Source organism: Halyomorpha halys, unplaced genomic scaffold, assembly GCF_000696795.3.
Source record: "Halyomorpha halys isolate HHAL.00 unplaced genomic scaffold, Hhal_1.1 Scaffold630.1, whole genome shotgun sequence".
NCBI classification, from domain to species: Eukaryota; Metazoa; Arthropoda; class Insecta; order Hemiptera; family Pentatomidae; genus Halyomorpha; species Halyomorpha halys.
The window spans coordinates 13,959-28,429 of record NW_027114909.1 but is presented as its reverse complement, the minus strand read 5'-3'; the positions used below and the strand labels follow the sequence as shown (position 1 = coordinate 28,429).

The following is a 14,471-nucleotide window of genomic DNA, read 5'->3' as shown; positions in this document are numbered from 1 at the left end:
TAAGTGTCATGAACTACTTTATAGTAAGTTAAACTTACTTTATTTTGAGTGCTAACAGACACATGTGCGTCTTATGGGTCTAAAGATGTATTTTTCATATAAAAAAAAAAAATTATAAAATCAAACATTTTATACGAACAACTAGGAATTAACTGTTTGTGAATTAATTTTGACAAATATCATAAAAACTACTACTCCAACAAAGATAAACGTTAGATAGTAAATTTAACTAGTTTTAATATGAGCGCTGGCAGACATCTGTACGTCCTATGGTTTCTGAAATAAAGTTTTTCAAAACTCAAACTTATTGTGTGAACAACTATAAATCAATTTATTTTAGGAAATATCATGAAAACTACTATTCTTACGAACGTAAAGGTCATAAACTTTTTTATAGTCCATTAAACTAGCTTTAATTTGAGTGCTAATAGACATCTTACGTCACATAGTTCCTGAGATATAGATTTGTCAAAATAAATTAACTAACTACGAATCTTTCAGTACATTTTTAAGAATGCTACTTTTTAAAAAGCTATATCTCGAGAACTATTTGGCGTAAATATCTCTATTAGAGCTCATATTTCAGTAAATTTCCTCTTCTTTAAATAATCTTCTTTTAGATTTTCTAGTGTTGTTGGTAGTTTTTAAGATATAGAGCTCCGAATGAAAAATTAATGTTTAGTAACAGCCGCCATTTTTTATTCCCCCTATCTATACTTGGCAGACTCATTAGTTTTGACTAGTAATTATACATAGTTTTCATTAAAGTAATCAAAAATTGGGGTGAAATAACTGCCTTATTTTTCCCGGCTCTTGTATTGTAAGCCCTTGTACAAGTCTCGAGTTTACGGTAAGTGGTAAACGTTGAGATTCAGCATAAGTTTGTAATAAGTAATGAATTACAATGCAAGGTTAAATAATTTTGTATTTAATTTTCTTTATGTTTGAAAACAAATTCTCTTAGCTGAGACAGCGATAAATATCGATTTTGTACTATAGTCTCACTCTGCCGTTACATATATGAACTAAAAACCTTAGTAGTTCAAGACAAGGCTAATAGAAGTCGCTAATAATCACTTCATGTCTGTGAGATAGACCCAATAAAAAGGCAATAGCAAAAGATTGGTCCACTGGAAGGAGATAACAGACAAGAACTTCCAATGCATTTTTCATCACATTGAATCTTAACTTTTTTACCAGGATCAAAAAATAAGAATGGATCCAACTATATTTTTTTTTAATATTTGTAGGATTTAAACCTGGTAATCCTTTTTTTGTATAAAAGAAATTATAATGAATAAAAAGGCGACCATCAGCCAGAATTGTCCCTCCCCATTCTATGTAAGTCCCCCAGGTATCATGCTATCACCACTGTAAAACCATCGTCAGTGGACCATGTATTCTTTCTTAAAATTCCGTGCGGAAATAAAAGATTTACTGTAAGATATGTATAAATATAATTAGGTTTAGTCTATAGTATATTTTGTTTGTGAATAAATATATTTAGGGGGTTAGAAAAAAATAAATAAAAAGGCAACCTTTGGACAGATATAGAATTATTAATTAAAACAGCAAGTAAACAAGATTGAGGGAATAGTAAAATTTCTTTTTTCATTTACACATTGAATCAATAATTTAACAATAAACACTTCATTACTTAATGATGGTCAGGGGAAAATATAGTCAGGGGTGTGATAAGTAATAATAAACACAAATAAGTAAAACTTATTATTTTATTTATGTGTGTTTATTGTTACTGACCGCACTTCTATCTTTTACTTATACTACATTAATACTTAAGTAATTAGGTTTGTCTGTAGAATGAAAGGAAATAACCTTTTAGATGACAAAATAGCTAATATAATCCAATATTTATAGTCAAATATATTTTATTCTATTAGTAAGTTTTAAAAAAATTTACCAATTAAAGTAACAAAAATAATCTTTTATAATGTTAACGGAGTATATTTGTACAATATTTAGGATAACATTAGCATCTAAAATATAGGTATAAAAAATATGAGATATTAAATAAATTACAATTTATACATGTACTATTTAAAATTTAAATCTGTACCGCTATAACCTATGAAGGGTCAGGAGTTCATTACTTTGTAAAGAAATACTGTTAAAAGACCAACGGTTGTGCAAGGAGGTGATTTGGTCAGAATCACGCTTGACTGCCAGATTTTTACCCAATTTAAGAGGTTGCGTGGACCCCAGGAGGGCTCCAGAACCCACAGGAGTTGACTCACGGCAACAGTGTAACAGAAAACAATTTTCTGCCCAGCCGGATTTGAACTCGGGTCCTTAGAGATAGTAGCCATGAAACACTTTTTGACAGTATGGTCACCTGTTACTAGTTTCGTTATGTTTTATGAGGGTAAACTAAACAATAAGAGCCTCTATTTTTTCAGTTTAGAATTTCCCCTCCCCTCCAAACAAAATTCCCTTAATTTTCTAAAATATATACATAATTTAAATGGTTTAATTTATGTCTACTTTTCTAAATAATCTCCATTTCAATCGATACACTTTTGAAGAGACTGTGTCAGCTTTTGTATACCCATGTCACAACAGTTCTCCTTCATGTCCTTATAGTACAAGAGCTGGAGTGAAAAAAAAGGCAGTTATTTCACCACAATTTTTTATTACTTGAAGGAAAACTATGTATAATCACTAGTCTAAATTGATGAATCTACCAAGTATATGTAGGGAGGATAAAAAATGGCGGCTGTTTCAAAACATTAAAAAAATTAATTTTGCATTCAGAGTTCTGTATCTTCAAAAATATCAACAACACTAGAAAACCTAAGAAAACATTTAAAGAAGAGTACATTTGCTAAAATATGAGCCCTAATGCAGCTATTAACATTCAATAGTTACCAAGATATAGCTTTTCAAAAAGCAATATTTAAAAAAAAAAAAAAAATGGACTGAAAAATCAGTAGTTAGTGAATTTATTTTGACAAATATATTTTTCAAAAAACTATTTGAGGTACACTCTAATATTAGCACTCTAATCAAAGCTAGTTTAAAGTACTATAACATACTTTATGATGATTATCTTCAGAGGAGTAGAAGTTTCTAAGATATTTGAAAAAATAAATTCACAAAATGTTGATTTCTAGTTGTTTTGACAAAATTTTTGATTTATTAAAATATGTATCTCAGGAACCATAATACGTACATATGTCTGCCAAAACATAAAATAAAAGTAATTTAACTTACTATAAAGTAGTTTCTGACACGCATCTTCGTAGGTGTAGTAGTTTTTATATTGGCATATGAATATCAATTTTGCACATGAAATTTTGTCCAAACAACTATAAATCAATTTATTTTAGCAAATATCATGAAAACTACTACTCCTATGAAGATAAACATCTTAAAATATGTTATAGTACATTAAACTGGCTTTGATTTGAGTGCTAATAGACATTTGTATGTCAAATGGTTTTTGAGATATAGATTACTCAAAATAAATTCACTAACTACTGATTCTTCAGTACATTTTTTTTATGAAATGTTGCTTTTTAAAGAGCTATATCTCGAGAACTATTGAACCTAAATAGCTCTTTTAGAGCTTATATTTTAGTAAATTTACTCTACTTTAAATAATGTTTACTTAGGTTTTCTAGTGTCGTTGGTAGTTTTAAAGATGTAGAGCTCCGAATGAAAAATTATTTCTTTTTTACGTTTTGAAACAGCCGCTATTTATTCCCCCTACCTATACTTGGCAGTTTCATAAATTTTCACAAAAATTCAATAACGACTTGTCGGTAAAGTCATGGAAATTGAGTTTTAGGATCAAAAAGGAGTTCTATTGGTTGATTTAATTCCGGAATTCACCTCCAATGAGGAGGCAAAACATGAGGTACTTTTTCAAGTACATACCTCTCAGCATTGGTACAGTTCCTCAGAACTGGTACGGCATGATGGTAAAAAAGTTGTCATACTGTTTCCAAAAAAAATGTTCTATCTAAAAATAATTTAAATGTTATAGAAATCAAATAGAATTTAGTATTTCTTAATAAATATGAGACCTTATTTTCATTTATCCTGCATCTATTTAAATTACTATTGTATAATGCTTCATATTCAAAACAAAATTATTGAAGAGGTTCTTCTCTAATATTGTAATACATTAAATGGATTTTCAACAAGTTTATAGTCATGATTGATGAGGTTCCTCGCTCTTATGCTGGCTCAATACATGTTTTTTTAAATTACTAGTTTCTGCTGATTTATAATCACAATGAGGACAATGATGAGGTTTCTCACCTGTATGACGACGCATGTGTCTTTTTAACATACAACCCTTAACAGCCTTATATTCACAATAAGGACAACAGTAAGGCTTCTCACTTGTATGACGGACCTGAATATGTTTCTTCAAATCTGATATTCCAGCAGATTTGTATTCGCAATGAGGACAATGATGAGGCTTATCATCTGTATGACGGCCCATTATATGTAGTTTTAGATAACTAATCGCTACCGCTTTATAGTCACAATAAGGACACTGATGAGGCTTTTCACCTGTGTGACGGTATTTTATATGTTTTTTAATAGTACTAACTTCAGCTGATTTATATTCACAATGAGGGCATTGGTGAGGCTTCTCACCTGTATGACGGTACATTATATGTTTTTTCAAATTACTAATTTCTGCTGCACTGTAGTCACAATGGGGGCATTGATGAGGCTTCTCACCTGTGTGACGGCTCATATGTCTTTTCAAAGCACAATACTTCACAGCTTTATAGTCACAAAATGGACACTGATGAGGCTTCTCCCCAGTATGACGGCCCATTATATGTAATTTTAAAGAATGACTTTGTGCTGCTCTGTAGTCACAATGAGGACAATGATGAGGCTTGTCATCTATGAAAAAAAAATAAATAAAAGCACAATTAAATATTGTATAAACATATAAAATCTTTAAAATGGTACAGTTAAGGCATGTCAGAATAAACCATGTAAGATAAGGTTTTTCAAAGTGTGGTGTGTCTGTCTACCTTGAGGAATAGGGAAAGATGGGAGTACAGACTACACTGGGTTTTTTTTTTTGTTATGCTGTTATTTTACCCATTTTGATCAATGAACTTCAAGAGTTCTATAAAGCTAAATTATAGTAATAAAGAACCAATAGAAGATAATGAAATTCACAATATTACTTTATCCTTTTTTTTATGGGTTTTGGGGAAATGTATTTGAACAATTAAAAATTATTCTTAATTCAAAGTTTCTTTATTGAGCATTGTATAATAATTTATTTAAAGCAAATAAGATTTTCTTAGTAATTATCGAGCAAATTATTTTTATTTTATTATTTTTTTAAATTATAAATATCACAGAAAAATAAAAATGAAAGTTTCTTATATAAAAAAAATAAAATATTTTAATTTTTTATTAGAAAATTAATATTTAAACTGCAAAGTACACAATGAAAATAAGCCCCAATAACAACCATAAATACATGATTGGCATAATAAACCAATTAGCCACCTCCAGTAGCCCCTGCCTCACAAATCTGCATTGTGCTGCAACAACCCAATTCCAGTTGTTCAGTTAGGCTCTATTCCAACTATAGCTGAGCAATAAAAAAGCAATGGTTTATTTTAGTGTGGGGGGGGGGATACAAACATGTTTTAAATTGCTTCAACAGGGAGTAGCAGTATAATATATAATCAGGTGTATAAAAAAAATGACCATTTTTCAACCAAATATTTGTATTATTATGTCTTTGATATAAAATACAATCAATACTTAAAGTATAGTCCATTGTGATCTACCCTCATTAGCCATCTGATGGCCAATTGCCCAATCTCATGCTGATACCATTCTTTGGGATGGCAGTCAAAGAACTATTTCAACTCAAATTCAAATTTCGCTACTTCTGCAAAATTATCAAATTTTTTCCTTGAAGGAAATGGGCCATGAATCGAAACCAGTAGAAATCTAATGATGTGAGGTCTGGACTATATGGTGGATGAGGCAGGAGTTTGACTCTATGAAGTTCTTTAAACTTTTCTTTGGTTCGACAGAATTGTTGATTGCTAAGGAGTAAGTTTTTGTGAGGGACCAGTCTACTACTCTTTTTCACCTTCCCCATGGAGAGTATATGGCGACTAGCAGTATCTTTCTTTCGACCCACCAATTTTCCTGGCAAGTTCACAAGTACTTGTGGACGGATTTGACTCAACAGCTCCCTGCAGAACCTCATCAATATCCATTAATGGTCGCCTGGAGCCCTTCCTTTCTAATATCATATCTCCACTGCTTAAATTTTTCAAACCAAAGCCACACAGTGCACTGGTCAAGGACACCTTCCTCTTCATATCAAATAATTTCACGAGATGCTTCAGCGGCTGTGAAACTTTTTTCCAGTAATGTCTTAAAATTACAAAAAGTTTGTAGGGCACTGTCATGTTTCTTCTTAGAAACAAATAACTAAACTGAGGCTTTTTTTGAAGAAGTTGAATAGGACTAAACAAGCTTATAGAATGATCTAAAGGGATTATTAAGTATTGGTTTAAATTTTAAAATTAACTTACCACTACCATAAGCTTGTCGCCCTTCCTCTGGCTCGTCATTGATTGTCGGAGCTGTAAAGAAAATAAATAATTATTCAGTATATCTTTAAAGTTGGCTCATATTTTAGTAGAAATATTTGTAAAAGAACACCATTTACCAGTTCAATCACCAGCTTTTAAATTAAATTAGAATTATAAAAACTCAGATTTAGGAAACATGATTACTCATTAATTAACAAAAAAATGTATTTAATCGATTATACTTATTAAGTACAATTAAGCAAGTCTTGCAGTCTACATCAGGTCATTTCTAGTGAACATTCATATTTGTCAGGTTCCTTTCCACGAAAACATAAACATTTAGAATTTGTACAAACGGAAAATAAATAAGTCATATAGGACATTGCGATAATCGGGTACCTTTTAAAAACTAATGGTTTCAAACACGTCATATTTTTTAGTTTCATTTAACTGAGCAGTAAATGGCTGCAATTTATTCTCTGTACACATTTATTCACTTATCCAATAACCAATATTAAACAGGGAAAGCTTACAAATGGTTTCGGGTTCATCTGTTTTTTCTTCTTTTATAAAAACTTCACAGCAATTCACGTCTGAAAAATAAAATAATTTGACAGAAATTCAGTAAATATAAAATTAAAAGGGTAAATATTATAAGGTGAGAAAATCAATGAAGTAAATAAGCCATTTATGCAAGTGTACTCATTGCTGCTAAATCAGAACCACTACCGTATCAATCTTGAAGCAGGATTGACAAAAAGTATAAAGAAATTCATTCATCGAACAAATTATTGTAAAGGGGTGTTGCCAGAGTATGGCATGGGTGCCACAAGCAAATGCCACTTTCTCATAATATTACAACAAAAAAAAAATCAATTTACCGCAATAAACTTTTGAATTACAGGACTGATTTGCATACAGTTTTTTTTCTAAATGTTTCCTATCGTCATAGGAAGCTTTAAACATACTGAAATCCCGGATAGTTCCTGTAGAAAAAATGTTATGAGAAAAATTAAACGTTTTTGGTGCGCAGCTCAGAACGTATACTTTTTTTCTCCATTATTATATACCAACCGACTCTTACAGTACTAATATTGAAGGGTCAGGGGGGTAGTACTTTGTAAGGAAGTACTATTATTAGACCAACGGTTGTGCAAGGAGGTAATTTGATCAGAATCACACTGGATCCTCAGATTTTTCCCCAATTAAGGGTATCCCCCCCAACTTGATGAGGCTGGGTGGACTCCGGAATGGTACTGACCTCACAGGATTGACCCACTGTTACAGTTACACAATAAATAATTACCTACTACAACCAGATTCAAACCCAGTTTCTGGAGTTAGTAGCACAGTCCCTCACTCACCTCCCCCTTTTAAGTCTTGAATATGAATACATTTTATTATTCAAAGATTTGTTTAATAATTTGAAAATTTATGAAAGACTTTAATAAAATTGACAGAATTCTGCTTATCCTCAGAAGTTTCAAGGCTGTTAAGCTTCTCAATAAATTTCAGTGCTTTCTGTTAAAAAATTAAGGAACTAGTAGCGTGACATGGTTTTATCTTGGAAAAAGTTTTGATAGGAACTTAAACAAATTTGCCCCCAATTAATGGTACCCACTTTATGAGGCTGGGTGGACCTCAGATGGCTCCCAAACCTACAGGGTTGACACATGACTACAGTAACAGAATAATTATCTAAAACAGCTGAATTCGAACCCAGGTCCTTGGAGACAGTAGCACAGTGCCTTACCACTGAGCCACACTCAAATATAAAGTGTTTTTTTCCCTTCTTCTTTTCCTAAATATTCAACAGCTTGGAGGATAATTGTGCCATAAATTTTGTTTTAGCTCGACAAGGATGCCATGAATTTTTTTAGCCCAATAAGGTTGCTTTAGTGAAAAAAAGTTAGGGAACCACAAGGACTATATTACAATTAAGGTTAAAGGCTTTGGATGTGTAGAACCCCCATAGCCTCATTCGATAATATGAATTGCAAAACTATGTTTAAATAAACAGCAGGAAAGAGAAAAAAAAATTGGAATGGTTATCAATAAATAATATGAAACATAAACAAATTTTAAAAAGGGAAAACTTACAAGAAGACTCAGTTTCTCTTTCATCTGCCATTGCTTCTTTAGTAGAAACATCACAGTTAATCACACCTATAAAAGAAAATGAGACAAAATATCAGTTAAAATAAATATATTGGAACATGATGGACTAATGAATTCTTCTGAACACATCCTCACTTATGGGACCAGGTAAAGAGTTATTTTAACCAAGAGTCTATATTTGATTAAAAATGGGCGTAGTAAGGTTTTGATTTTTCTATTTTAATCATTAAAGTACTCGCTAGGTGCATAATGCAGTAATGTATAATGTAGTGCATGATGTACTAACAGCTAAATAGTTCCTGAAACATGTTCACTTAATGACTACCCATAAAGTCCAATAAAGACTTTTACACTATATTTAAAACTTCAATATTAAATTTAAATCTCAAGACTAAGTTTTAGTAAACATCAGAGACTGCAGTAAAATTAGTCAGAATAATTAGTAGATAAAATGGATAAAAAATAAACTTACCATCACATTCGTTTTCTTCTGTTTTTTCTTGTTTTATTAAAACACCACAGTGGCTCATGTCTGAAATTCAAAATAAAATCTGTTAACTTCAGTTTATATTTAAAGATTATACTGAATTATATTATGAAAATAAATTATTAACTATCAATTAGAATGATTGAGGGAAAAAATCTCCTTAGGACCACATAAATATGAGATAAATAGAAAAAAAATATAAAAAATATAGGAGGATAAAAGGTAAGTTAAATTCTGAAATGCAAAACATAGAGTATTTTAATTTATTTATTTTTTAAAGAGTATTTTATATTTTTTTCTTTTAACGTTACTCTACGTTCTGCATTTCAGAAGGTAACTTATTTGTTATTCATATTTTATCTGTTTTTTGTTGTTATATTTATCACATATTTTTCCCTTATACTAACATTTATTGCTTTATCTTCAGTGTTTTTTTATTATATAATTTTAATATACACCTTTTATCTTTTATCGGTAATTTATATTCATCTGATACTCCCAGCTTATACTTAATTTATTACTTCATAATTAATGTTTTTATTATATATGTTTACAACATGTTTGTACTTCTATTCAATTTTGTATATTTTCTTTTCTTCGCTATATTATATTTATTGTACTCATTATTTTAACTTTATTATTTTTTTTTATTTTAGCTATATATATTTTTATATAATTTCTCCCGCTTATTACTTATATTATCATTCAATGTCTACTTATATTTATTATTATCTTATTTAATATTATTTTAAATTTTTTAGGTATCAAATGTAACCTCATCTGTTAACCTGTTGAATTCCCCTACCCTGTTTATAACTTCACTCATCTTTATCTCATTCTTACGCTTTCTATCATTTAGAAAGCCCTGATAAAGCTCAGCAAAGTGGAGGAAACGTTGATTCACAATAAATAGTTTTTTTATTATTTGAGTTATTCTGATCACAACTGGATCATCGTTCTTTTATGTATTACTTACAGTCAATCAAATATCTTCCAGGTGTACAAAAAGATAATTCTATAAGACTAAAATCATTTTGATTAATAGTTAATAATTTAAAAAATAATACTAATAAAAAAAAGAAACAACAATAAATGAAGTTGTTCATAGTAAGTATAAAAATAATAATAGTGTGGGTATAGTCGGCCATAGATTAATATAAGAAGTTGGTAAGGGGTATGGTCAAAAGAGAGAACACTGATAAGTAAAACTTATTTTTAGGAAGTTCCAGACGAAAATTTAGGCCTTCATCTGGGCTAAGTACAAAACAGGAAAAAACTAATAGAGTAAAAAAGTAATAGAAAGTAAAATAAAAAAATAAGATGATAACAAATAGTAATACAATATGCTAAAAAAAAAAAACTATACGAATAATAAGAAGTAATATAAGAAGATAAAATACAGTATGAAAATATAGAAAAATGAAAAAATGAGCAAGGAAAAAAAATTAAAAAATCAAACTAATACTTGTGTATATAAATAATAGGTCTTTATGGATGAACTTATTTGTGACATAATAAGGAGCATCAAGGATTTATGGAGGATTTTGGATTGGAAATAGGGAAAATGATGGTTTTGTGGAGCACCAAATTGGTGTGATTGTTACAGTGTATACAAGTTTTTGCTATAAATGGGAAGTTTAGAGCGTTTGTCGAGTAAGTGTTGTAGTAATCGTAATCTAAGAGCAGTTTCTTGTCAAGATGGAGTCCTAAGTAGTGAATCTGTTCAACAGGCTTTAGCAGGATATTAAAAAAAGATACTGAAGGGTAGGAGAGTAGAGGTTTACGGCGGGGTTTAAAGGTGATCTGATGGCATTTGTTAGGATTTATTTTGATTCTCCAGTTGTGACACCATTCTTCAATGGATGTTATATGTGACTGCAGAATTTTTAATACAATCGATTGTGTTCAGTTCTGTTATTCAACTTTATCATTTAAAAACTAAAAATAACAAGTCTTAAATACAATAAAAGGTTTTTTTTCATTCTCAATCTGACCATTTCTGACACATACAGAGTGGGCTCGGAGATCATGCTTCTGTTTACCAACCTATTCTTGAATGAGCAGGTCGAGTTTCACATGGGACCACCACAAAATAAAAGTCAACTCACCCAGGCAAGAGTTGAACTGGCACCATGGCAGACATGGTAATTTTTGGTAAATTAAAATACTTAAAAAAATTTTAAGGAACCAAAAGTTGCTTCATTGGTTTAATTTAAAAAAATCCTTTTTTTTTTTAAGGAATAGATCTCCCACAATATCATATTATCATTATTAAACACTGACAAGGAAAAAAAAACACAACACTAAAGTAGGATGCTATTAAGACTAGGAACATTGCACACTTCTTGGTGAATTGGTGGCGTTATGGAACACATTGTTACTTTAAACCAGTATCAGGTATTGTATCTACACCAATCGAAAAATAACTCAACTCATCCAGTAACATAAACAGTATTCTAAAATAATCTATCAGACTAAAATTATCAAAATGTAGTATAAATCACATATTACAAGGAGGGGAGGTCTACAGACATAGGTTATCCATAATTTGCGGTACAGTCAACAATCTATCATCTGTAAAAACCGAAAAAGGTTTCCAACAGCAGCAACAATATTTTGAATTTTTTTATAATTTTACATGCCTATTACGTTTGAGAAAACCTTTCTCAATAGATCTCACCACAGTAATATAAATAAATATTATATAGTATTATAACTTTCTGTTGCTAAATTACAATGATAAGGAATTATTTCTATAAAAAAAAAAATGTCTAAACTTGAGTAATAATACCAATGTTTAAAGTCTCTTTGAACTATCGAACATAAGTTATGCAGTCTTTGAAGTAATGTAACATTTCAACAATACAATTTTAGAAGGGTAGGATAATAAAAATTGGGACCTGTAGACAAGAGCCATTATTTAAAACAGAATTGAAGTTTTTGAGGGAGAGAAATGAAAAAGGTAGTCAATCAACTTTTAATTTATACTTTATATGTTAACCACCTTTATTATTAAATTAAATAATTAGCTATTCTCACCAGTTTTACTCATTGACACTAAACTGATAAATTTGACACTTGAATGTTATAATCCAGTTACAATAACATTCCAAAGAGGTATATGTATATGTTTCTCCTCTCTGAATAATTGTCAGATTCATAACAAGTACAATACCATGGATTAAATCTAAGTAACAGTTAAATCCATAGTAACGGTTGCAGTGAAAGAAAAATTATATGGTAAGCAAGGAATAGTGCAGACTATAATTTTAAAAATCTTTGGCAGACTATTGGTAATTTACTCAGACTTTCTTACAGTCTCGAAGCGTGCAATTGTGGTGCCGCTATTCAAGCCAGGAATGAAAAGGGACTCGACTAAGCACTATCGCTCGATCAGCATCCTCTGCACATGAGCAAGGTCTTTAAACGTCTCATCAATCACGACCCGACGATGTACTGCAGGGAGGAACACGTCTTTCCACCGGAACAGACAGATTTCCAAAGAGGGGTCGCCTGCGAGCACCATTTGGCCGAGCTACAGGCGTTTACAATAGAGCAGATGCTCATAAATAGAGCCTTTATATCTCTCTGGACAGCAGCCAAGCCTTCTGGTGTGTGTCCCACACACTGCTACTTCGCCGACAGGAGTTCAAGTTCCATACCACTTCATAACGACTAATCGGAAGCTATCTCAGCGGAAGATCTTTCGTCGCACAAGACGGCGAGAACTCCTAGACTCATGCCCCTCTCTCACCTACGAAGCAAGCAAGGTAATGGGGCCTTACTGATCGTCGTTTTTACGGCGCCAGTGGTCTCAGTGCAGCATCCAAGGGCAATGCTAGCAGCCTACGTGGACGAATTGGCACCTTCGCCTCCAACGTCTATTCTAAACAGGTTCTCACTTTGGCAGAAGACGCTGCAGCCTCCATCACCGCTGAGCTCAAGGTGAACCCGACCAAGACTAACACCGTCGTTATGTCGTTTCAGAAAGGAAAGAAACCTCTTCTCATCCAATTCACTCTATCTCTGGTCGACTTGTTCACGAAGGGAAGGGGTTTTGGCTCTACAGCCTGAATCCGAATAATAAATATAATCCAGCAGAGTGGTCTCTCCTCACTCCATAATAGATAAAAGGCGCAAAGTGCTGCCAACACACACAGTGGTCAATCCCTTTGCTTAAAATTCCTATGGGCAATAGAAGGATAATGAATTATAAATATGTATGTCTTATTTGTATTTGTAAATTAATAAATATTTCTAAGAGGGTAAGAGAAAAAGATAAGAGCGTAAATTACTTTTATCCATCTTGTGTTTAGATTGACCGTCTCATTGAGTAAGAACATGAAATCTATTCCCTCTGAATGTCATACCATTTTAAATTGAACAAAATTTCACTGAGTTGTGCCACTTTTCTTGTACAGAAAAGTAATAGAAGAAAATGGCGTAGGATTAAGGAGGGGCTACACATTTGCTGAACTAAGGCAAAGTCCCACCTGCACAAGCGTGTTGATGGATGGGTTATATGGATTGGCACCAGTACCAATCGGGTACAAAATGGTTATTTTTTGTAATGACTCCCCTCCTAGTAAGTTCTGACTTAAGTGGAGTTGAGATTATCTAAAGGTAACCAACCTATTCTAACCATGGTGGAGGATCGAGTTTTAATTTGTGGGACCACCATAGAAATAAAGGTCCCCCCCAATCCAGATTCAAACCAGTGCCGCTGCAGTCGTGTGGTTGACGCTTAACCCCATCCAGCAACAAACGGCCCTTGGTACTAATAGGTCTGAATTTGACGTAGGTCCTTCTACCATCGGTTTTATGCTGGGTGGATTTGATTTTGTCCACGGTGGATTATATATTTTGTCCGACCGGAATAAGACATTAAATAATAAGTATTCGGAAAAAAATACTGTTTTTTTCCCTTCGAAAAAGCAGTTAAAGATACATTGTTTTTAGTGATATATTGACTAAAGGATTGATTACCTTATTATATAATTCCAATTTATAGTAAGCATGTGAAAATAACAAAAAAAAATTATACAAATACTATAATGTCAAACCCTGAAGATGTTTCTAAATATTTATGAAACCATCGTAGTTAGTATTGTTTTAGAACTTCCAACAGATATTTATGCTGTCCGCGTTTTAAGTATTAAAAGAGTTTTACCAACCATCGAAATTAATAATTAACTCAAGTTTATGATTGTATATTTTATTGATGCGACCACACATTTGCTGAACTATGGGAAATTCTCACATGCCCAAGCGTGTTGGTGGGTTACTTGGATTATCTAGTATTAGTT

The 14,471-nt window shown here is 31.7% G+C and overlaps 1 protein-coding gene across 1 annotated transcript; it reads right to left on the bottom strand.

The window, feature by feature from the left end:
• Positions 1-1,564: 1,564 nt before the first annotated feature.
• On the bottom strand, positions 1,565-12,249 carry LOC106684939 (zinc finger autosomal protein). The gene is made up of 6 exons (XM_014427325.3): positions 12,205-12,249; positions 9,151-9,210; positions 8,661-8,726; positions 7,094-7,153; positions 6,561-6,611; positions 1,565-4,887 (listed from the first exon to the last, which is right to left on the bottom strand). The coding sequence occupies exons 1-6, from the start codon at positions 12,215-12,217 to the stop codon at positions 4,175-4,177; spliced, it is 963 nt and encodes a 320-aa protein (XP_014282811.3). The 5' UTR covers positions 12,218-12,249; the 3' UTR covers positions 1,565-4,174.
• Positions 12,250-14,471: the final 2,222 nt, after the last annotated feature.